This window comes from Engystomops pustulosus, chromosome 2, assembly GCF_040894005.1.
Source record: "Engystomops pustulosus chromosome 2, aEngPut4.maternal, whole genome shotgun sequence".
NCBI classification, from domain to species: Eukaryota; Metazoa; Chordata; class Amphibia; order Anura; family Leptodactylidae; genus Engystomops; species Engystomops pustulosus.
In genome coordinates this window covers 236828383-236854260 of record NC_092412.1, presented here as the reverse complement: position 1 = coordinate 236854260, position 25878 = coordinate 236828383, and the positions used below count along the sequence as shown (strand labels likewise).

Genomic DNA, 25878 nt, shown 5'->3' with positions numbered 1-25878 from the left:
GGTTGTTCCAGAGAAGGGCAAGAAAAAACCCTATATAAATGTTCTATAATATTCAAAATGTTACACATTTCAAGAAACGGGTATGAATACTTTTGCAACCCACCCAAAGTAGAAACTTTTGCCCTTCAAATACTATAGTCCAGGACCACTGCTTGTTCTAAATGTTTACAGTCCATATTATTGTATTACAACTTTTACACGCGATTCAGATCCGCAGCCTTTGTTCTGTTCAGTAATTTTCATTGCTCGGAGCAAAACATGTGTTATGACATGAAAGGAAATGAACAGCTCCGACAAGAGTAATAAACATCTAGAACAACCGCATCTAGCATCCAATGACTTTGAGTGGGAAGGATATGTGACGTGATGTGATGGAACATTCTCCTTGAAGGTCTTGGTCACTCTTGTAGGTTTTGTTGATGGGACAAAAACTTTTTGTCAGGGGGCATCTTTCCATAGCAGAAAACTTCTACCATTGCACCATAGATACAAAGGGCCACATTTATCACTTTTGTGCGCCTAAGTGTAGTAGTTGCGCCTAAATTCTGGCGCACTGTTTTGCCAGAATTATCACAAGCTACAACCATCTGTGATAAGTATATTTTCTGCCTCTTATTAATCACTTTACTTTAACACAGTTTAGGCGCAGTTTAGGCGCAGTTTAGGCGCAATGTTAGATTCGGGCACTTACATGTGATCCTGCTACAAGCTCCTCTCTGCTTCTCCCACAGCCCAGAATGAAGATAACACTCACAGCAGCACCCAGGTGTGTGACACCCAGCACCCAGTGACCTCCTCAGCAGGGGATTCTCCTGGAGGGGATCCCCCAGTGCTGATCTCCTGCTGCACCCCTGTAATTCTGCACAATATCCCCCTCAGATACACTGGTGATACTGTGCAGAATTACATGGGGGACACTTGTTTGTAGTATCTGCAACATTCTGCAAACTTCTGCAAACTTCTCTTGCTCTTGCTGTGAGCTCAGCGTTTTGCAGAATATTTTGTAAATAGAAGGTGATGAACTGTAAATAGAGTCTGCAGCTCCTGTCTGCAGAGTATCTAATGTATCTATTATATGTTCCAGTGTCTGGCTGAGCTTTGCTGCTAGAAATGAGCTCTTCTGCAAAGGGGCTCAGTGCTTTCTTCTCAGATAACGCCACCTTCGGGCTGGAGTGTTTTTGCGCCCGTTTTTGCGCCTAAATGAAGACGTTGCAAGTGATGAATATCATTAGGCGCAGCAAAACATCTGGATTGGTAAGATAGATGAGGGAAAGCTGGTTATTTCTGCTGCGCGGCTAGTTTGGCGTTTAATCGCAAAAATGGCGCAAAAACGGTGCGCCTGAATAAAAAGGCGCAAAAACAACAGAAAAAACGAGTGATAAATGTGGCCCAAAGTTCTATAAAGTTCTCCAAAGTTCTACAAAGAGGAACCAGGTGAATCGGGAGATGAACTTTTCTGACCACAGTCTTTATTTCACGTTCTAATCCATGAAGATTTTTTTTCTTACTTCGCTGCTTATATAAGATGTATTTCTTCACAGCTTTAAAAATAACTTAATAAATTTAATGAGCGATGAATCAAGTTTCCAATCTTCCCTAATACCTTGTGATTGACGGATGAGACACAATAACCCGTGTTCTGCGCACCTTGCAACAATAGCAATAAGTGCTTGTAAATCTGACTGCGCGGATTACGGCATCCCACAAGCACTTAGCACTTGGCACAATGGAGAAACCATCCATTAGAGGCAAGTGATGACAGTAAGTGGATGTGAGGACACATATTCTGGAGGATGGAGGTCGGCTTTACAAGTGGTGGTCTAGATAATCACTAAAAAGCAAAAATATTGCAGGATCTGCTTTATCTCAAGGGGTTTTGTCACCCATTGCCCTAAATAACAGCAAAAACTGAAATGACACCAACACTGTCCCTGCCATCCGCTGTACACAGCTGCCGGGTTGCTAATGTACTGCCTTTGGGTTCTCTGGGTGTGGAGGATACACAAGGGTGTTGGAAGAATGAGTAGAAGAACCAATGTAGATAGGTGATGGCATTATGGTATTTAAGATCAATATAGCAACTCAGAGAGTGATCGTGTCCATAGGGCGGTTAGAGGCACTTAGGTATCTAGGATGATGATGTATGTAGTGTGGGATGGCTGGGGGGACACTGGAACATAAGATACTTACAGCTATCCTCTCATGTACATAGTATGGTTGGAGTAATCCTGATGAATTGAGCTTTTTTAACGAGTTTCAATGGACCATGGTAATGTCCAAGAGATGGTTAACGTTGGTATGAAGGATGGTTTTAGGAATCCTGGTAAGAAGGATGGATGGAGTGTCCATGGTACATATGATGTCTGGTGGGACCATGGTACTTTGGATGTTTGGAGGGATCATTGTACATAAATAGGATGTTTAGAAGAAGCATGGGGTATTGAGTTGTAAGAGGGACCACAGGTCATCAGATGGTTGGATGGGTTATGGTACATAGAATGACTAGAGGGAACATGGTCCATAGGTAGATTGAAAGGATCTTGGTACGTAGCATGGGTGGAGGCTATAACTACTTTTGGGCAACAATGGTGAGAATGAGTCTGGTACATAGAATGGCTGGATTGACCCTAGTACAAAGTAGGGACCTTCGTAGTTAAGATGGTTGGAGATAAAAGATGGTGGTTGGATTTGAGGACCTTCTATTCTAGGGTTCCTTCAACCATCTTATGTACCAAGGTTCCTCCAACCAACTTTTATCTCCAACCATCTTACCTACTAAGTTCCCTACTATGTACTAGGATCAATCAAACCATTCTATGTACCAGAATCATTCTCACCATACTTGTACAAAAACAATTCTAGTTAGAGAGACCCTAATACATGACATGGTTTGAGAGGCTGGTAGATAAGATGTTTTTATGTTCTTGCATTTGTATATACTGTAAGTAATTTGAAATGACCATAGTACATGAGATGGTTGATGGGATCCTTGTATGTAAGATGGTTGGGGGGACCTGACACATTAAATGATTGGAGGAACCCTAGAGTCTACACTTGTTGAAGGGTCGATAGTACGTAAGATAATTGGAGGGATACTAGTATATAGATGGTTAGGGCGGCCGTAGTACATTAGATATTTGGAGGGATCCTAATATATAGGATGGTTGTAGGGATCCTTATAATTTGGACATCAGCAGTGAGGGTGGCTGGAGGTCCTGGGATGTAGAAGGGTAGAAGAAGTCCTGGTACTTATGATGACTGGAGGGACCATTGTGCAGGAGATACCTGGAGCCTGGTGCTTTGTAGCAGGAGAGTTTAGAGGTAGACACTAAACATCTCAGCTCTTATATATCCATAGGATGGATTTAATCTTTCTTCTCCGCGTCCCTCCACATCTCTGACCATGAAATATCTTATCTGGTCAGGTCTTACAGTCACCTGTTGCCTGGAGACCTGTGATCCTGGGCTCAGTCCATGACACAGGCCATCGCCCTGCAGGGTCATACCCCTCGCTATCTGCCAGGATTCCTGATTTCACAGCTATTTGTGAGCGCTGGTGCGGGGGTAGATCAGGTTTTATGAGGGCGGTGGTTATGGGTCTAGTATCGTGCCAGCTGGGCTTAACCATATAATATGTGCCGTGACTAATGGATTTCTGCGGCCTCTCTGTATCTCTGACTTCTCTCCAGCACAGCTGAATCTGGGATCTAAGATGGAGAAGTGGAACTGAGTTCTAATTTTAAGACAACAGAATTTACTCCTTAATTCCTGCAGCTTTATAACGTTTAAGTTGTCGAAAATGTACTAAGAACAATGCAAGTGCTAGGCAACATTTCTCTTGGGTAAACAAATGACCAAGACAAAAAGATTGGGAAGTTTTCTATTCAATGATGGAAAGCAGAGATCTTAAAAGCCATATAAGATCCATATACACAGATGTAGCAAACTTGACTTTTAAAACATTTCATACAATTCATTATTATGTAATTTGCAAAAATCAAGTTAAAATGTACTTCCCCTTTAAAGGAAATATGGATGAAGGATTGTAAACCAAGCACACTGACATACTGGTGTGTTTCCTCTGGCAGGATCTGCTCTTCTTATACCCTGGTTTTTACAAAAAAAGGCTTTAAAAATTATGTAAAAGAGCCTGAGGGGCTCTGGGCTTCATAGCTGTTAAATGAGCCTATTGCCCTTAAGACTCATTTGCATAATTTGTAAAGCTGTTTTTCTTAAAAACAAGGGAATAGGAAGCTAAAAAAAGCATATCCTGCCAGAGGGGGGATACACACCAGTATGGCAGTGCGCTTGGTTTACAAGCCTTCATCCCAGATTTTCTTTAAACAAACTTTGCACTCACTGATATCCCCCTCCCCTTTCCATAGACTTCTATGTTATCAGATATCTCAGGAAGCTTTTATCTTGTTACAAGCAAGATGGAATTCAGTAGAGAATTCACAGTGTAAGCAGATTAGGAGGGACAGAAGGGGATGATAAGAGCAATAGTAAGTGAAGGAAGCACTTCCCTCTGATAATTCACACTATATTACAAAGTCATTAGTGACATATACAACGTTTGTGACCATTTAACATTTGCATATCTGTAAAATTAGAAGTTTGGGAAAGCTGGGTGCCAACCACAATCAAAGGAGAAACTGATTGTTCCTAGTTGTACAGTGATTCCCCTCCAGCCCTCTATCATCACATAGCAAGGACGTCTTCTAATTTATTGGATATTCAGAAGTCTAGGAAAGTTGGGTGGTAACTTTACGGACGCTTGGAATATTGGTGCCATCCTGTTTTCTTGGAATCAGATATTTTGGTTCCGCAAACTTTAAATTAATATTTAACACTTAAAAAACATTAAAAAAATGTAAGGTTTTCCCCATCTAAATATAAGAATATGAGAATTATTCCTGAAAATAATGGTGAAGTTTAATAAATCATTCAGCTTCAATAAGGAACGAACATATAGAGGCAGATTTATCTTAGAATAATGCACAATTTTTGGTTGTATATTAGTGACTATTTGGGTATTTGCACAATTTTTTGCGCCTTATCCCAGCTGCGCCAGAGTTCTCCGTGCAGCAGTTTCCTGGTTTGCGTCTAATTTGTCTTTGTATTTCTCCTGCTTCCAGATTTTTGCGTCAGATATAACATTGATTTGGGTCTAAAAGGGCGCAAAAAATTGCACAAAAACACTTCAGTCCCCAACATGCTTAGGAAAAGCAATGGCGACATAACTCTGATGATATGTGCAGGGTAGTTGTTTTATTTAAGAAACGGGAGCCAAGTGGCCTCTAGTGGCCAAGTCTGGAACTACACAGTGCTGAGAAATCCATGGATTACAGTTTTGTACGACAATTATATCGATAAAATAGAAGAGTTACCCATGAAAATACAAACTGAGGCCCTGCTTTATCTGCCCCAAAGGTCATAGAAAAGTGACAACTTATATCTGACTAACTGCTGAAGACATATGGATTCCTTCTTTTGATATACTGGTGTAAATAATTGAAAAGATGTTAATATTATTATAAAAAAATATATAAATAACTATAAATATTAATAATTTTGTAAATACATACAGGTAACAATATTTTATACAAATAAAAAAAATAATAATACATAATTTTGTAAATAAATATAGAGAACAAAATATAATAAAAATAATAATAATTATATTAATGATGTATTATTAGTATTAGTATTAGTATAAGTATTAGTAGTATTAGTGTTAGTATTATTAGTATTATTAGTATTATTATTATTAGTAGTATTATTAGTATTATTATTATTATTAATAGTATTATTATTATTAATAGTATTATTATTATTATTAGTAGTAGTAGTATTATTATTAGTAGTATTATTATTAATAATAATAATATTATTATTGAATAACAATAATGCATGGATATGTGAAATAAAGTATTATTAATTAAGAATCCAATATTAAATGTATTTATACACTATGTGCATATCTTCCTAGGTCTATAGTATAGTGCGGTATATAGTATATGTCTTGTATAGAAGGAAAGGAAGACCTGCTGCATTAAAGTGAACAGTATTAATGGAAGGAATTGGTGGGTCTCTGCCACCTGGTGGTAAAAAAGGAGACTGCAGCATAGAAGATTCTGATTCCTCATCCTGCAGCAGTATAATGTGATGGCTGCAGTGAAGACATTACTATATCTGCAGGACAATCTCAGTAAATAGTGAAGTTTATCTCTCTGTTTCCCATAGTCTGATTTTTAATGTGTTTATTTTGATGAAAATGAATAGAACTCACACCCGCATGTAACATTCACAGAAAAACGGGAAGTAATTTGAAATGAAATCCTGTATCATTTCTTAATAAAAATCCTTTCTACATTGCTGCCCTGTCTCATCTGTGCAGGAAGAAACATTCATAGAGAGCAATCAGGGGGCAAATATTTAGGAGGAGAAAATAGGGAAGGAATTGTGAATTCTCCTTTAGAGTGTCAGTAATGAGCTCCACAACACCAGGGGGGCGGGAGCGACTACAGACTACAGGAGAGGAAGGGGGGGGGGGGGTGACTTTATACTAGTAATAATATACTACACTTAATGGGGCACATTTACTTACCGGGTCCAGTCGCGATCCAGTGGTGCGTTCTCTGACAAGGATTCGGGTCTGCCGGGATTCACTACGGTCCGTGCGCCCGATATCCTGCATGTGTCGCTGCTGCACCGAGGTCCGCCGGAGTTCACCTTCTTCTTCCCGTTGCATGTAAGTGCTGATCTTGCAACACATATTGGGGCAGATTTACTTACCCGGTCCATTTGCGATCCAGCGGCGCGTTCTCTGCGCTGGATTCAGGTCCGGCCGGGATTTATTAAAGTAGTTCCTCCGCCGTCCACCAGGTGGCGCTGCTGCGCTGAAAAGCATTGGAACGCACTGGAGTTCACCGGCTCGGGCTGAGTGAAGGTAAGTGCAAGCTCCGCAATGCGGCGGTTTTTCCGAATCCGTCGGGTTTTCGTTCAGCCACGCCCCCCCATTTCCGTAGCGTGCATGCCAGCGCCGATGCGCCACAATCTGATCGCATGCGCCAAAATCTCGGGGCAATTCAGGGGAAATCGGCGCAAACCGGAAATATTTGGGTAATTATTTGGTTGGAAAAACGCGAATTGGGCCCTAAGTAAATGACCCCCATTATTTTTTAAATTCCGTGATTTTTCCGAATCCGTCGGTTTTCCGACGGCCATGCCCCCGATTTCTGTCACTTGAAAACCGGCGCTGATGAGCCAAAATCCGATCACGTGCACCAAAATCCCGGGGCAATTCAGGGCAAATCGGAAATCGTCGGGCAACCCGACGAAAGTGCACGATTCGGACCCTTAGTAAATGAGCCCCATTGTGTCTTATTATCTCTAATAATGTTTATGCCACATAGATTTTAGTATAGAACAAATTATCAGTACAGGACTGGTTCTCAATTCATCATCCAATACACTCACAGATCAGCTGTGAGAAGAGACTGCAGTGTGCAGACGAGTGCTATAGTCTCTTCACTCCTTTCCAAGTACAGTGACCTACATTGCACAGTGGCTGTGGTTGGTATTGCAACTCAGTCCTGTAGATATGAAAAAGACTAAGTGCAACACAGCAAAAGGGTCAATGTAGGTAAAAGTAGCACTAATAGGACAGATGATAGATAGAGATAGATATTAATTTCATAGATAGAAAGATATGAGATAGCTTGATATCTAGATGATAGTATGGAGGGAATTTATCAGAGATACAGATGAGCGGACCTAAACTTTAGGTTCTGTGTCCTTCATTTCGTAGCTCCGCCTAACGCACCCATATTGCTTGCAGAACAGCCAATCAAGCAGCTTTATACCGCTAGCAACTAGGCATGGCTGTGATTGGTCAGGTGGACACCTGGTAGACACATCTGGCCAATCACAGCCAGCTATGCCTTGTTCTAAGGGTGTAAAGCTGCGCCATTAGCTGCTCTGCATCCCTGAAGCTAAAGTCCATGCCTGCTCTTCTCTAATCGCAGCTTTTGAACCTGAAATCAGGATCGGGCGTTCAAGCTCTGGGTTTATCAGGAGGCTGATAGATAGATCCTGATAGATCTGGTGAGTCCAAGGGACTGGGACTGCATCATATTCTGGTGTACAACCTCCAGTGTATGATAAATCTCCCAGTGTAGTTTAATATAGATGCCTTATATTGATGTACAGTAATATATGTAATATGTGAGGGCATATCTGGCCTCCCATATACAACTCACCTAGCTGGATATACTGCGGCTCACTCCTGACCCCCGGGCCGGCCCCGGTGCTGGCCGCCACCTCCACACTGTACTTGATTCCCGGTACCAGGTAGGGGATGACCACAGAGAGAGTGGAGCCGTCCACCGTCTTGTTAATGTGATATCGGCTTTCATTTCCAAGACACCAAACCTAGAATGGAAGAAAGAAGATGAATATTGTATAATCAGAAGACACCACATTCTGCCAGGACCCTTTATAGCCCTGGGTTATATCCTAGAATTCTGTACAGCCCTGCAGGATAGCCCTGACTATGACCCCTGTACAGCCTGCCAGATAGCCCTGACTATGACCCCTGTACAGCCGGCAGGATAGCCCTGACTATGACCCCTGTACAGCCTGCCAGATATCCCTGACTATGACCCCTGTACAGCCCTGCAGGATAGCCCTGACTATGACCCCTGTACAGACTACAGGATAGCCCTGACTATGACCCCTGTACAGCCTGCAGGATAGCCCTGACTATGACCCATGTACAGCCTACAGGATAGCCCAGGCAATGACCCCTGTATAGCCTGCAGGATAGCCCTGATTATGACCCCTGTACAGCCGTCAGGATAGCCCAGGCTATGACCCCCTCCTACAGCCTGCAGGATAGCCCTGACTATGACCCCCATACAGCCTGCAGGATAGCCCTGACTATGACCCATGTACAGCCTACAGGATAGCCCTGACTATGACCCCTGTACAGCCTCCCGGATAGCCCTGACTATGACCCCTGTACAGCCTGCCGGATAGCCCTGACTATGACCCATGTACAGCCTACAGGATAGCCCAGGCTATGACTCCTGTAAAGCCTGCAGGATAGCCCTGACTATGACCCCTGTACAGCCGTCAGGATAGCCCAGGCTATGACCCCCGTACAGCCTGCAGGATAGCCCAGGCTATGACCCCTGTACAGCCTGCCAGATAGCTCTGACTATGACCCCCGTACAGCCTGCAGGATAGCCCTGACTATGACCCCTGTACAGCCTGCCAGATAGCCCTGACTATGACCGCTGTACAGCCTGCCGGATAGCCCTGACTATGACCCCTGTACAGCCTGCCAGATAGCCCAGGCTATGACCCCTGTAAGGCCAGCAGGATAGCCCAGGCTATGACCCCCGTACAGCCTGCAGGATAGCCCAGGCTATGACCCCTGTACAGCCTGCCAGATAGCCCTGACTATGACCGCTGTACAGCCTGCCGGATAGCCCTGACTATGACCCCTGTACAGCCTGTCGGATAGCCCAGGCTATGACCCCTGTAAGGCCAGCAGGATAGCCCTGACTATGACTCCTGTACAGCCTGCAGGATAGCCCTGACTATGACCCCTGTACAGCCTGCCGGATAGCCCTGACTATGACCCATGTACAGCCTACAGGATAGCCCAGGCTATGACTCCTGTACAGCCTGCAGGATAGCCCTGACTATGACCCCTGTACAGTCGTCAGGATAGCCCAGGCTATGACCCCCGTACAGCCTGCAGGATAGCCCTGACTATGACCCCTGTACAGCCTGCCGGATAGCCCTGACTATGACCCCTGATCTGTCTGTCTGTCTATCTATCCCATATCTCTGGTCTGCCCTTTGGCTACAGGCCAGGGCATAACTACAGGGGTAGCAGCCATGGCAGCTGCTATGGGCCCTGCAGTTTCGGAGGGCCCGGCCACCCAACCTGTCACGGTGCAACGGTGCAAATCATCCACAGTAAACAGTGGAGCTTGTAGCTCAGATAAGAGATGTCAGGGGAAGGAACAGCAGGACTAGGAATCTCTCATCTCTACTTCCTACCATCTACTTCCCCCATGTGGTTGGCCCTGTAATGAGAAGACTGCCTGACAGTGAGTATATACATTTATGTGTATAAATGTATGGATCTGTATATGTGATGTGTATGTGATATATATGTGTGTGTGTATATGGTGTATGTAGGTTCACATAGTGTATGTTGTGTGTGTATACTGTATGTGTATATATGTGATATGTATATGTTGTATGTATATACTGTTTGTGTGTATATCCTGTATGTGTCAGCATATATGATGCTTATCTGTATATGGCACTGTATGTGTGTATATGCTATATGTGATAATTTTTATGCTGAATGTGTGCCTGTATGGTGTGTTTATGCTGTATATACTGTATGGTGTGTCTACATACCGTATGTCTGTATATGGTATGTGTGTATATATTATGCGTATATAATTTGTGTGTATATACTGTATGTGTAATAATATGATTTATATATACTATATGTATATGATATGTCTATACTGTATGTGTGTATGAGATGTGTACATATGGGGCCACATTTATCACTTTTGTGCGCCTAAGTGTAGTAGTTGCGCCTAAATTCTGGCGCACTGTTTTCCAGAATTATCACAAGCTACAACCATCTGTGATAAGTATATTTTCTGCCTCTTATTAATCACTTTACTTTAACACAGTTTAGGCGCAATGTTAGATTCGGGCACTTACATGTGATCCTGCTACAAGCTCCTCTCTGCTTCTCCCACAGCCCAGAATGAAGATAACCCTCACAGCAGCACCCAGGTGTGTGACACCCTGCACCCAGTGACCTCCTCAGCAGCACCCAGGTGTGTGACACCCTGCACCCAGTGACCTCCTCAGCAGGGGCTTCTCCTGGAGGGGATCCCCCAGTGCTGATCTCCTGCTGCACCCCTGTAATTCTGCACAGTATCCCCCTCAGACTCACTGGTGATACTGTGCAGAATTACATGGGGGACACTTGTCTGTAGTATCTGCAACATTCTGCAAAGTTCTCAGCTCTCGCTCTGAGCTCAGGATTCTGCAGAATGTTTTGTAAATAGAAGGTGATGAACTGTAAATAGAGTCTGCAGCTCCTGTCTGCAGAGTATCTAATGTCTGTATGATCTGTACTAGTGTCTGCAGAGTATCTAATGTCTGTATGATCTGTACTAGCGTCTGCAGTGTATGTATTGGGGCAGATTTACTTACCCGGTCCTTTCGCGATCCAGCGGCGCGTTCTCTGCGGTATTAAGGTAGTTCCTCCGACGTTGTGCTGAAAAGCATCGGAACGCGCTCAAGTTCACCGGCCTATATTTAGTGAAGGTAAGTGCAAGCTCCGCGACAAATTTTTTGTTTTAAATGCGGAGGTTTTTCCGAATCCGTCGGGTTTTCTTTCGGCCATGCCCCCCGATGCGCCACAATCCGATCGCGTGCGCCAAAATCCCGGGGCAATTCAGGGGAAATCGTTGCAAATCGGAAATATTCGGGTAACACGTTGGGAAAACGCAAATCGGGCCCTTAGTAAATGACCCCCAATGTCTGTATTATCTCAGTTAACGCCACCTTCTGGTGGAGTGCGCCTGTTTTTGCGCCCCAATTAAAAAATTGCAAGTGATGAATATCATTAGGCGCAGCAAAACATCTGGATTGCTAGGATAAATGAGGGAAAGCTGCTTATTTTTGCTGTGCGGCTAGTTTGGCGTTTAGTCGCAAAAATGGCGCAAAAACAATGCGCCTGAATGAAAAGGCGCAAAAACAACACAAAAAACCAGTGATAAATGTGGCCCATGGTAGGTAAAAGCATATAAATGTATATACGACTGCAGACATGTTAGCACATGATTGTATAAGTGTGTGTGAGTGCACAGATATGTATATTTTTTAGTAAGGGTGATTGGGGGGGGGCACATTCCGGAGTCTGCAATGGGGACCACCCTCTCCTAGTGACGCCCCTGATCACAGGTTTAGGGCTAGTGAAATGTTTTACATTCAGAAAAATTGCCCTTTACATTGTTCTACAAACACTGGTGATATTTCTGCTCCTGCATATAGTTAGGACTTCATAAAATACCTATAACACGACCTTTCAGTCTACACCTCATAGTAAGCTAAATAACAAGTTAAATTCAAGTAACTTTCAAGTCTTATTTCTAGCCCCTGCCTATATTCTGGGGAATAATGAGCTGGGGCAATAATTACACAGTCACAGTTAGTAAATCGTAATTTTAGGCTTCAATTTTATAGGAATTTTCAGTATCAAATTTCTTGATTTATTTCCCGGCAGTTTCGTTTTCCAGCAGTAGATGGCGCCAGAGCTCCACCCTCTTCCCTCCTCGCTCCATTTGTTTCTAATTATCTTTATGGACATTTGTAAATTTCTTACATATTTTACATTTAACTTTTTTTCCCCCCTTGTAATAAATGTTATCAAGTTTTCTCCAAGCCTATAAAATATAACCTGATTGGATGTATTATAGCCGCCCGCCAAATCCAATCAGAGACGCTCACAAATAGTTACACAGAGGAGAAGGAAACTTAAAATAGGAGCATGAAAAATTGTAGTTGAAGGCTCATTTATTGTGTCAGGAAAACAAAGGCTTTGGCTAAATTAAAAATGAAATGTCAGGCGCGGTGCTCACTAACCAAAGATATTTATGGCTCCAAAATGTCATTTTACTTTGTTCTCCTCGACTTATTGAGTGGATACAACACATGGCTGACGTCAGAGAGATATCCCGGCCGCAGCCACTGACAAGGGGGCGGATCTGTACTAACATCATGATTAAGATGTATGATAGTCGTGTACGTGGGCAAACAAAGGGCTGATCCACTTCCACTCCATTACCTTGTATTCTTGGACCAGACCATTTTGGTTTTCTTCAGGGGGAGGCTGCCACGCGACCACAATCGCAGTGCCGTTACCGTCATTCTTGGTAATACTGACGCTCTGAGGTGGGGCGCTGGGTGCTGAGGGGTAAAAAATATTGTAAGTGTATGAAAAGTTTTTTTTTTTTTATAAGTTTATGCATGGATAGATAGATAGATAGATAGATATGAGATAGATAGATAGATAGATAGATAGATAGATAGATAGATATGAGATAGATAGATAGATAGATATGAGATAGATAGATAGATAGATAGATAGATATGAGATAGATAGATAGATAGATAGATAGATAGATAGATAGATAGATAGATAGGAGATAGATAGATGGATAGATAGATAGATAGATAGATAGATAGATAGATAGATAGATAGATGAAAGATGGATAGGTAGATAGATAGATAGATAGATAGATAGATAGATAGATATGAGATAGATATGAGATAGATAGATATGAGATAGATAGATAGATAGATAGATAAGAGATAGATAGATGGATAGATAGATAGATAGATAGATAGATGAAAGATGGATAGGTAGATAGATAGATAGATAGATAGATAGATAGATATGAGATAGATATGAGATAGATAGATAGATATGAGATAGATAGATAGATAGATAGATAAGAGATAGATAGATAGATAGATAGATATGAGACAGATAGATAAATAGATAGATATGAGATAGATAGATAGATAGATAGAAAGATAGATAGATAGATAGATAGATAGATAGATATGAGACAGATAGATAGATAGATAGATAGATAGATATGAGACAGATAGATATGACATAGATAATAGAGAATAAAATATAGATAATTAGATAATTGCATTTTTTCCCCCCATTACTCTCCTTCCATGCCAAATTTGCATTAAAGGGAACCTGTCACCAGGAGACCCATTTTTTGCACTCCCCCAGTCCCCACAGAGCATAGTACATACACTGCCAAAGTGTTTTTGTATAAAAAATAGGTTTTACAGAAAAAAAGATGTGTTATATTGTACCTTTCATTAGCATGTGCTGTGTGACTAGGCACTCGTCCCCTGGGAGTGGCTGGAAAGGAGCAGTTCCCCATCACTTGGCTTAGCGACGCCCCCTGCTCCTCTACAGCCAATCCCGGGTGTGGGGAGTTATTCATCCTTCTGATAGATCTTGCGTATGACAGTGGGCGGGGACATCATCACTTAGCTCCAGCCTATGATCATTGTTCCCCTGGAATGTTTGGTATAATATTATTATAGTTATTGTATATTCCTCAGCTTTTCCCCTGGAAATTTATGAATTAATTGACAACTGGGTATTACCATTCTCTTGTCAAAGGGGTGTGTCCTATAGAGTGTGATATTGGCAGCGCTGATTGACACACCCCCTACTAATAACACCTACTTGTCAATTTATTCAGGAGGAAGAGCAGTGCAGCATTTAAACAGATAGATGGAAAAATGTTCTGAACTATAATTTTCTGATGGTGACTGCATTGATGGGTGGGGGTCCTTTCACCCATCACATGTATGTACTGTGTATAGTCCTTGTATAGTGATTTGCATTCTGCTTCCCTCACTGCCGATAATCTTACACACAATACAATGTGATATGAAACAGTTAACAATAATCAGTCTGACCATGAACCATGTACTTGGAGCGGGGGAGGGGCAGTTACCTTCTTCCAGTGTCTTGGCAAAGCGAACTTCACTGTCAGCTCCCTGGAACTCATTAAAGAAGGGCCGGGCCTTGATTTCGTAGTTGACCCCTTTTTTCAGCTCGGGGATCACTGCGCTGTTCTTTGCTGGAGTTCGGACTTCAAATATGGACCAAGCAGATTCCCCACGGTTCTCTGGGCTTGGCCTGTACAGGATCTTGTAGCCCTGGATGTACTGAGATTGTTGGTCAACCTGAAGGAGAAGAAGGGAAAATATTTTTTTATTAACAGCCCGAACTCTTAATTCAAAGTGTATTTCCAGATCTGGAGATTCCAGGAAAGAACAATCTAAATGCTAATAGGAGAAATGAAGATGTCTTCACCTTATCTCATCTCTTACTCCTACGGCCCTGGAGGAACTCCACCATGAACGTCAATTATCTACTTACTGTCCAATGTACTTCAATAGAAGAGGAAGACAGGATGGTTGGATTATGGAGGTGCAGAACCACGTCCCCCAACTCTCTCTGGACTTGTTTATGATCCACACCTTGACTTGTAGGAGGAACATCTGAAATGATAAATGTTTTCCATACATCAGGACTATGATACATGACAAATAAAAGCCACTGAAGATATCTAAAGAAGCTTTCTGTTCTTCAAAGAATGCATATTCATGAAGACCCTCAGGAACAAGCTCAAGAATCAGTTGCAATACCTAGAATGTACGGAGAACCCGATCCACAATAATTCCATCTAGAGCTTCCATGATGAGAGAACATCTAGATCACGCAGAGAACGTTTCTAGAATTTAGACTTCAAAGTTTGTAGCACATCATGAAGGGAATCTGTCATCATGGAAGTCATTTTTACAATAGCCTGTTTCAAGTTGAATTCAAAAATGCCTTTGCAATACCTAGAATGTATCTAATAATAATAATTCTTTATTTATGCCAAATTGGTCCCTGTCCCCATGGGGCTCACAACCTACTAGTATGTTTTGGAGTGTGGGAGGAAACCGGAGTACCCGGAGGAAACCCACACAAACACAGAGGGAACATACAGACTCTTTGCAGATGTTGACCTGGGTGGGATTCTAACCCAGGACCTCAGCGCTGCAAGGCAGTAGTGCTAACCACTGAGCCACCGTGCCATCTAGAACAAAGAGGACGATCTGCAGTACGGTAATTTCATCTAGATCTTGTATGATGAGAGGGCATCTAGATCACGCACAGAATGTTTCTAGAATTTATGCTTTAAAATTTGTAGCACATCATACATATTACATTTGAAGGGAACCTGTCATCAGACTGGGAAGAGCTAAGTAAGTAAAGATTTTTTGTGTACGTTTTTTACTCATTTTTTAACATTTTTTTCACTGACCCTTTTAACCTAAAAGTATTTAGTCTGAGAAAGAACAACTTGAATATTTAGACCTGGAAAAGATCTGGAACTGGACATAAAATATATCTACTAGAGAAACTCTTATGAATTGGAATTCTTAGTAGTATCTCGCTGGCGGTTTTTTAGCTTCCCCAATGAATTATTGTGTCAATGAACATAACGAGTGAGTTTGGCTATAACCAAAATAATGAGTAGCAATGGTGGTCGTGGCCCCTATTTCACCGATCCGACCTTGAGATTTTAAGGTACAGTTTGTGTTATTAGACTGAATGGGGGGATGGGAGGGGGGTAAAGGGACATTTTGGGGTTAATGAGATAAAGGGAGATAAGTGGGCTATGAGGTACATCAGAGGTATATCAGAAGGAAGAGAATGTGATCTAGTGTAAGTAATAATTGTAATAGAAGGAGACCTAACTACAGGGGGTCATCCAAAAGCCAACGGGATGAAGTCATCTGGAGGTGGGCAGCTCCATTAATAAGAAGGAATCCATTTAGATTTTCCAGCAGTCTCCAGCTAATATAAATGAGTGTGGTGGTGACATAATCCACAGCTGGACTTTATTTGACCCATTCAGAGCAGTGGTGTGGGTGACCGCAATCCTATATCCCCCCCGGGGTCACCTCTGAGGAGGTCACTTACAGGGGGAGCTCACTAAAGCTGCCGAATCATTCCTACAGAAGTCCACAATGTTCTCCAGACAGATCCCTACAAACAGATTATCGGCAATGTTTATGCTGGATTAGTGATGATATCTGAGGAATTCTTCAAACAAGATGGAAAGATGGAAAGATATATTAACATGGACAAATTTACACTAAGCTGCACTCAGGCCGGAGATCTGCAGCCCTCTGGGGTTTAAGAGAACTTTAGATATTTGCTTTACTTGACTGGGAAATGTTAAATGTATGTGATTGATGGAGAGAGAAAGAGAGAAAGATTAAAGATGGACCGATAGATAGATAGATAGATATGAGCCAGGTTATATACCAAAACTTACAGATAGATAGCTAGAGATAGATAGATAGATGGACATGAGATAGATAGATAGATAGATAGATAGATAGATAGATAGATAGATAGATAGATAGATAGATAGATAGATAAAAGATAGATGATATATAGATACATGGATTGATAGATAGATAGATAATTAGATAGATAGATAGATAGATAGATAGATAGATAGATAGATAGATAGATAATAGATAGATATGAGATAAACTGCACCTAAACTTCTTATTGCTCTTCGGAGTGGTGCCTGTCTTTCTTCATGTACCTTCATGTAGGGGGCGCTGCACCCTCCTTATCAGGAGCTTGTACAAGGTGCAGCTTTGGACTTTCTATTCTTGGATACATAACTAGCTTGATATAGATAACTAGATTTTAGATGATGATAGATATAGATAGATACCTTAGGTAGAAATACTAGTCCTATAGGGGGCTGTTAGTTTTCTGGTGTACAAATCCTGAAATAGTTGCAGTTCCTGGCATACGGCCAAGAAATGCACCTATTTTTCCCCCTCCGCCTCCACCTCCATAACAAGTCAGCCTAGAGGGGCAATAAGGGAGTGTGCCCTATGGCATGGGGTCTATAGGCCGCACCAGGAAATGTCAGGACCTTGCATAGAACTGCCCTGCCAAAGAACGTCTGGCGGGTGCCTGGGTTCACATTGTACGCTGGTGTACCGTGTGCCAGCATGTGATAAATCCTTCCCATAGTCTACAACCCTGATATGTAACCCTTATCCATACTTCTTAATTACCATAATCCAGGATTTTTCCTACCTTGTGTCTTTACAGGGTCGGATATTTGACTTGGGTCACTCAGTCCATAGGCATTGGCTGCTCTGACCAGGAAGAGGTAGATTGCGTTGGGTTTCAGTCCCTTGACAGCGTAAGATTCCGTCTTGACATTTTCGGCCACCGTTTGCCAGCTGCTTCCAGAGGCATGACTACAAAGGAGAAGTAGCGTCACCTAGAATCCACTGCACAGTATACACCCCAATAATAAATACGGAGTTGAATCCCTTCTCGTACCTGAAGGCTTCTATGATATAAGATGTTGGTGTTGCACCAGAATTCAAGTTTGGCTGCCAGGATAAGGTCACTGTGTTCTTGCTGACATCGGTGACTTCAGGTTTTGATGGAGCGCTTGGGATAAGATTGGGATCAGTGGCTCGTGGAGGTTGTACCGGGACTCCGAATTCTGAGGGATGAGGAATCACAGTCCGTTAGGTATAACGTTATCATATACAGCAAGATAGTACAGTATAGTGTGACCTATAAATTATCCACAGGATACTGTATGTCATCAATATACACATCATATTTCCCTATGATGCTCGGAGTCTCATCCCGGGGACTGTTGTTGGCGGATCCTTTTTTTGCATCTTGAGCAAAGCCCATGTTCTTGCGAATGAGGCTCCAGTGGAGGTATTTATCTACTATAGGAAATCCTTGCCCCAGAAGAAGGAAGATCCAAGTGCCTCCTAGTTGCCCCTAGCTTAGATAATGTCACTTAAGAGCTTCTATCCAGTTACCTTGGACCTCTATGTACGCGCTCCAGTTGGCTTCTCCGCTCGGCGTGGATGCGGTGCAGGTATAGCGCCCGGTGTCACTTAGCTGAAAAGAAAGCCTGAAATTAGTATTTGGGCCGATCAGAAATTCATTGGGACGGAAAAGCAATTACCACAGATGCTTTTGGCTTTTGGATGGAGAGCTATTAGCTGTTCCAGGCGGCCAATTTGTTTCATGACTTCAAAGAAGTGGCAAAATACATGAGGATATTTGTAAAGCCGAATTAATAATAACCTTTATCACTCTAATTATACAATTACACATGCAAATATTTGATGAAAGTAGATTCATGTCAAAGGACGAGTGCTGGATTATGGCTATCGCTTGCGGATATTTGCTAGATGCATTTATAAAATAAATGTTCTACTAACGGATTCTGTTCTGTCAAACATTTTAAAAATTGTGAATCAAGAAAATGGTTAAAAAAGGTGCATTTTTTAATAAAATTTAGGGCTCTCGGGTGCAAAAATAATTTCTATGGCTGTCCAATTTATCTGAATGGAGCATCACACTGCAAAGGTTGAAAGTTGTGGAATAACCAGAGACCAAAATATGTGGCATCTCCCAGCTCCGAGAGGCTCATCGGTGACGTCATGGATTAGTTATCCTACTTGAGCACCATAAGATTTCCCAATCTCTAAGTGGAGTGATGTACAGCCTCGTTATTACGGTCATGTCCACTACATCCTCTAGCTACGGTCTGTATTTAGCTGTATAGGTAGTATGATGTGACAAGGTCATCACCTTTGAGCCTACCTATACCAACAGATGCCTGTGTTGACAAAATGTGCTAAACGCTGGGCCAAAGACACAGACCAAGGAAACTGGGACTGGTCCAAGATGTAAGGGCATCCCCTATCCACAGAATATCCCTATCCATATACTGATCTGTGGGGGTTCAACTGCACCTCCACCTGTCAAGATAGTTCTTCAAAGTCAGGGAACGACAGGTCGTTCATCCATGTACCCTTCCACCTAGTTCACTGATTATAGGACTGCCAACTGCAGCATTCGACCATCTCAAGCAGCGGCAAAGTGAATGCATAGATGGCATGGGGCATGTTCAAGCAACTCATCCACTTATTTAAGAAAATGGGACCCACTTCTCATGAGTGTTGTAAGTCCACACAGTTGGCTGCAATGTATCTTGTGGAGGGAGGGTAATTTTAACCCTGTAACGTGACAAAATGCATTCCAATATTGAATACGATAGCGTTAGGGCATGTTCATACACAACTGATTTTTTGCAGGGCATTGTTTATATTTATTTACTATTTTGTTTATTATTTTATTTATTTTCTGTATTTATTATTTATTGGACGTTATTTATTTCATTTATTTATTGTTTATTATATAAATTATTAATTCATGTATTTATTTATGCAAATTAATGGAAATCAAAATAGAAATACATTATTTGGAGATGTCAGACGCTGAATAATACTGTGGATATGATATGGCATCACCTTGGCATATCTGATCTGCAGCACTCCTGTGTCTAGCTGCTTGACCCGAGATTCCTGGGTGTTGACTAAGGTGCCATCCTTTCTCCAGTGGATCGTGGGACCTGGAATTCCCGTAGCGACACAGTTTAAGAGTAAAGTGCCATCGACGGCTACTGTTTGATTCTGAGGACCTTGGCGGATGACTGGTGGGGGGCGGTCAGCGACCACTGCCAAAGAAAACAACAGGAAATACATGTCTGCAACTGGGAGCAATTTTCTAATCAATCAAGCAACAGTAGTTGCTGTAGGCTTTGAGACAAGCAAAAGATAATTAAGCAAGTAATTAATGTAGGAATCATGCATTATTCAAGGGGAATTTTCATGATAAGCAAGACACAAAATCCTGAAAATCTCTTGTCTGAAGGAAAAGATGTGCACAACTCGCTGGCATTTTCCTATTAAAAAAAAAAATTCGATTCACTTCCAACGATTTAATAGCATGAAGTGCTGAGTGGCCGAATCTAGAGTTTCACCGTTCCTATCCACAAATATGACACAGTGGAGTGAAAGAAAAACATTAGTTCATCACAAAACGATCCATTTCTCGCCTTTTATCCGTTTCAAACTAATGTAAAAACAGATGTTTGGATGACATGCAAGAAATGAACATCACCGCAGTCTTCATACAAAGATCACAGCTTAATATTTGGCATCTGGGTTTTTAATATTAAGGCCGTTCTGGAATAACTTCACCATTTCCTTAAGGGTTGGGTAAAGTGTCGAATCACTTGTGGTCAGAATCAGGGACAGGGTAAAGCAAAGTGAGATTTTGTAACAAAACCGGTGAAGATATGCTTGTTGTGTTAAGCAGTGTTCACACAGCGTCGATTCAATAAAGTGACTATTTAATAGGTTTCATGTGTTTATATGGAGCTCAGACTGTTAGAATATGGGAAGAGATGGAGAAGAAGAACAATGAAATAAAAAAGGGGAAATGCAAATATAAAAACATAAATTAAGAAGAATAACATGAATTAAAAGAAAAGTAGAAATTAGAATAGTAAAAGGAAGATGGAAGTAAATGGAAGAAAGGAGAGAGCGAAGACATCAGAAAATAGAAGCAGGAAAAAGAAGAAAAGAGGAGGAAGGAAAGAGTAAAGAGTAAGAATTTAAAGGGGTTCTCCAATGACATACACGTTAGCCTCTTTCCTATGTGCCGGCTTTTCTATTTATCTCTATGGCGTAGATAGCGGAGTGCTAGAGATGAATGGAGCAGCCGGTGCATGTGTGAAAGGCGGCTCTCATCGTCTCTCTTTATATTAAGGTGGTACAATAGACCCGCCTTCTTGAGATCTGTGGGGGTCCCATCATTGAGAACACCACTGATCAGCAAGTGAATAGGGTCTGACTTGTATGTCACTGGAGAACTCCTTTAAGGAAGGAAGTGAAGAAGAGAAAGAAGGGATGAGAAAAGGAAAGGACATTAATAAATGAAGGGAAAGAAGGAAGGATGGAAAGGAAGGAATATGGAAGGAGGAAGGAAAGCATTAAAAAAGTAGAATTAAAAGAATTTAGGGGGAAAATGAATGAAAGAGAAGAAGCAAGGAAAGAAATCAGTGTTGGTGTTCGTGCACCACGGCTTGATGTTGGCCCCACCCCTTGGGCAGGGCTGAGTATATGAAGAAGCTCCGGCCTTTTGATATATATTTGGTGAGGTAGGCGCACTATAGTGTGGCACATAGTGGCACATTTTTACCCGAGGTTCGGTCCAGGACCACCCCCTCCCTGGCTCTCTGCCAATCACAGCTTGCATTGATAGAAAAATAAATAACACATATTAGCTAGATAGATAGATATACAGATGGATAGTCATACAGAAAGACAGATAGATAGATAGATAGATAGATAGATAGATAGATAGATAGATAGATAGATAGATAGATAGATAGATAGGAAAAATTCTTTAATCGTGGCAAAGCCAATTTTTGGCTGCTCTGCTGTCATGAGAATTTAACTAAAACAAGTTGTACCACTAAGAGTGTCCCTGTGTCTTAGTCATTCCTGCCCTCAGGCATGTTTTACTTCACTATATTAATTCCATCTTTCATTTAGCAATGCCAAAAACCACAGTGCGACTTTTATGAACCGCTCTTACCCCGGTATTTGAGCAATGTGCCAATCAATCCCAAATATATTTCTTATAATATCAATAAACTATTTGATCATAAAGTGTAATTCATTCCAGGAACGATATTGCTAAAATATTAGCATTATGGCTACAAAAAAAGTCACACACTGCGCTAGAAGCCGACACATCGGGGAGCCAGAGATTCTGCTCCTGGCACTGACAGCCAATTATAAAACCCAAACAGCACTAATTAAAAGCATGCTCCACACAGAAAGTTGTAAAACACGGCGACTCTTGGAAAGACTTCTCTTTTAGGGGAAAGGATTACAAAGATAAGGGAATTCTCTGTGTCCTTGAAAGCTTTTGAATTAAAAAACTGTTTGTACTTTACCATCGGTAACCTCTAAATAGGCTTTTGTTGTAATGCTGCCCGCCACATTTAGAGTCTGGCAGATATAATAGCCAACGTCAGACTTCTGGACATTAACGATCGTGAGGTCACCGGTTTGAGACACTGAGAAGCGGCTGGATGACTGCGGAGGTTGGTAGGAAAAGAGAAGGTTCTGGAAAAAGAAAAATAAAGATAATTGAGTCAATTCTTATATTCTGTAACATTGACTACTATAGAGATCCAACCACTGATCCCTTCAAAGAAACACCAAAAACTGATGGCCGCTCTTTGCTTTATGCAATTTATCAAAGGTCTCCGATTTCTTATAATACAAATACTGAACATTGTTAAAAAATGCTAGCAAAGCCCCGAGAAGGCAACACATTAGAAAATGGGTGATTTATAGACACATTTAGCATAATTTATGATGACAGAGTATCACATAATGATGTATGGTTGGTCACCCGGCACATCTAAGAAAGAAGCGACCAGAGAAGATCTACCCAAGTCTCCTATGATGATGCAAGGTTTTCCAAGCAGTGCACAAGGACCATGTGTTTTCTGTGGCTCTTTCCATTATTTTTTCACTGTTTATTAGATTAAAATTTTATGGAAAAAAGAGTCTTGGCCAAAAAGGAAGCAACTAGCCGTGGCTGGTCCTTCTCTCACCAAGAGTATAGGATTAGACCATGACATGCTAAAGTTAAAGGAAACAAGTCAAAAAGGTTGGTCTGATATCTATAATAGTTTCACAGTTGCCTCTTAGGTATTTACAACTTTAACAGTTAAAGTGCTGTTGAGTTATCGTGATTCTCAACCTATATTTTGGGTTGGGAGGGACAAATTGGCCTCAGCCTTGTAGTGTTCATTATGCCTTAATCTGGATCAACATCATTCGATTATAATAGTCTATTGTACTATGAAAATTAACTGGAATTTGGTTTCCTCCTGTCACAGATTGATTCTAACACAGTCTCGTCAAAGGCGTGGAAGGTTCAATGTGTGGTATCTACTGTAAGACAATTCTTTTTTGAATCCTGGCAAGAAAAAAGAACATTGTGACCATCTCCAATTTTGCCCCTACACAACCGCGGAGAGGAGGAATCTTGAAAAGTCAACAAGTCCGGGAGATTTGCTGTAGTTATGAAGAGAAGAGATCATATTGGCTAAGCCAAAAGTCATAGGAATGTCTGGAACATGGCTGCCATCTTTAAAGGGAACCTGTCATCTGGGACCTAATTTTCACTAAAGATGGGTTGTAGGAGCCCATTACAGCTGGATTGCAAAGATGTTGTTCTGCCTTTTCTAAGCATTTGCATTACAATATAATTGTGTGTTATAACTTACTTTGCACCCTGACAGAATCCTCTGTGTAGTCCCAGGGGTTGGGCTTTAGTTTGGATGCATTTCATAAACAACATGTGACTCAGCTCTTAGCCCTTACCGTTGTGCTCCTGTATGAGGACCCTGGTGACAGGTTCCCTTTAAGGCCCCATATTGGATCAAGGGCAAGTTGGTTCAGTAGAAACGTGGTTAAGTAGCAGATCAAAGAAGACCAGAATCATCTGAGAAATCAGATTTCTACTTACAGCTCTAGTAGAGAAACAATGCCCTTACAAATGTTAAAGGTTAAGGAAATTATATGAATAAAAGTGATAACAGTGCTTGAAATAAAAAGGCCTAAAAATGCAACAAAAGCCAATAAACTTACAATGCATTTGCACAACTTTTTATTTCTTTTCATCGACTACATTATTTATCTATTTACATGTACAAGAAATATAATAGAAAAAAAATATTTAAAGGGAAATGGATTTCTCTGTATATTGGATACTGTATATGTCTGATAACAAAATCTATTCCCTATCAAAAATATAAATTGTTGGAAACAGCCCTGGGAATATAAGTGGTTTTTTTTAGATTTACCTTTCTATATGTTGAATACATTGAAAAAAAACAAACTTAATTTAAAAGAAAAAATTGATTTTCATCCCAGTTCATTTCACCCTTCCCTAGGGACAGAGTAGCACAAATTGCCGAGGCAGAGATAGGAATGTTACGTTCTTCAGCAATAGTCCTGTTCACCCAACCTTCTATCTCCTTTCCTACAGCACATCCCCCATTTTAATTATATGCAAAATTATTCACAGTTCGATGCATTCTGCAACATATCACAAAATACACATGTAAGATGTCATTAAACTCTGCCGCTACAACTGTCTTATTATTCCATAAAATATACCGGGTCTCTTATCTCAGAGGGGGAAATTTTGAATTCGGTTACTATTCAGACAAAATATATACATCTATTTTATCCAATAACCAACGTCTGGCTACTCAACAGAATGCAATGGAATACAAAACGCTGAGAATACTTAAGAATCAAAAGTGTCAGTACTACAGAATATTGTGGGTTACAACAACAAAAATAATTTGTTATTAAAAAAAAATATAAAATGCAAATCTATTTAAAAAAATATATACTGTAGGTAAAAAAAATAATAAAATAAATATCACATGTAAATATAATATAAAAAGGTTAATTTGTAGCATATAGTATAATAATAATGGTAATAACAGCATTGATTATAAAATATATATAAAATAAAAGTGTAATCTATCCATATATACTCAAGTATAAGCCTAGTTTTTCAGCACAAAAAAATGTGCTGAAAACCCAAACTCGGCTTATACTCGAGTAAACAAAATATAAGTTTTACCAGGTTTTTGTGGTAAAATTAGGGGCCTCGGCTTATACTTGGGTTGGCTTATTCTCGAGTATATACGGTATATACTTTTTAAATGAATTTAACAAGTATTAGTACATAATAAAGTATTTTGCATTTACTAATTAACTTGCATTTGCCTGTATTCAATTTTGTAGCAGAATTTTTTACATATAACACCTTGGTGAAACCTGTCAGACCCCATTGTAAGCCCGTGGGGTCGTCTGTCAGGCTTTGATGGTATTGACTGTTTGTGACAGATTTGGTGCTATATCATGGTTTTCTTTATTTAAATAAATAAATATTTGAAAAAAAAAACAAAAATTCTCTATCAATTTCTCTCTCTCTCTCTCTATATATATATATTTAGTATATATTTATAATAACGTACTGCAAACCCTTTCCAAATACCTTGCCATGTGTTCTTTTGCCATACGAGCCTCAGATATCTATTTTAAAAGCCATATCATAAGCATGAAACTACATAACACCCTGCGGTGTAATGAGAAATCTTTGGTTGCCGCTTGATAAATGGATGACCTTTAGCTGATGTAATCAAACCCTTGTTTATCTTGGAATAATACCCGCCTAACGTGAAATAAATTGTACCTGTCAC

The 25878-nt window shown here is 40.9% G+C and overlaps 1 protein-coding gene and 1 long non-coding RNA gene across 4 annotated transcripts in view; one reads left to right on the top strand and one right to left on the bottom strand.

Annotated features, from left to right (window-relative positions):
* The window catches only part of LOC140119477 (uncharacterized), a 43303-nt gene extending 37178 nt beyond the window's left edge, over positions 1-6125 (top strand). The window contains exon 3 of the long non-coding RNA XR_011853374.1: positions 5993-6125. This is a non-coding gene — a long non-coding RNA (uncharacterized lncRNA). The remainder of the gene's footprint in view (positions 1-5992) is intronic.
* The window catches only part of ROBO1 (roundabout guidance receptor 1), a 754561-nt gene that overhangs the window by 46257 nt on the left and 682426 nt on the right, over positions 1-25878 (bottom strand). For all 3 annotated transcript variants that reach the window (XM_072138539.1, XM_072138540.1, XM_072138541.1), the window contains 9 exons: positions 22537-22708; positions 20039-20244; positions 18536-18617; positions 18033-18201; positions 17781-17947; positions 15039-15160; positions 14611-14842; positions 12902-13023; positions 8265-8436 (listed from right to left, as the gene is read on the bottom strand). In XM_072138539.1, coding sequence (XP_071994640.1) covers positions 8265-8436; positions 12902-13023; positions 14611-14842; positions 15039-15160; positions 17781-17947; positions 18033-18201; positions 18536-18617; positions 20039-20244; positions 22537-22708 — 1444 coding nt within the window. The remainder of the gene's footprint in view (positions 1-8264; positions 8437-12901; positions 13024-14610; positions 14843-15038; positions 15161-17780; positions 17948-18032; positions 18202-18535; positions 18618-20038; positions 20245-22536; positions 22709-25878) is intronic.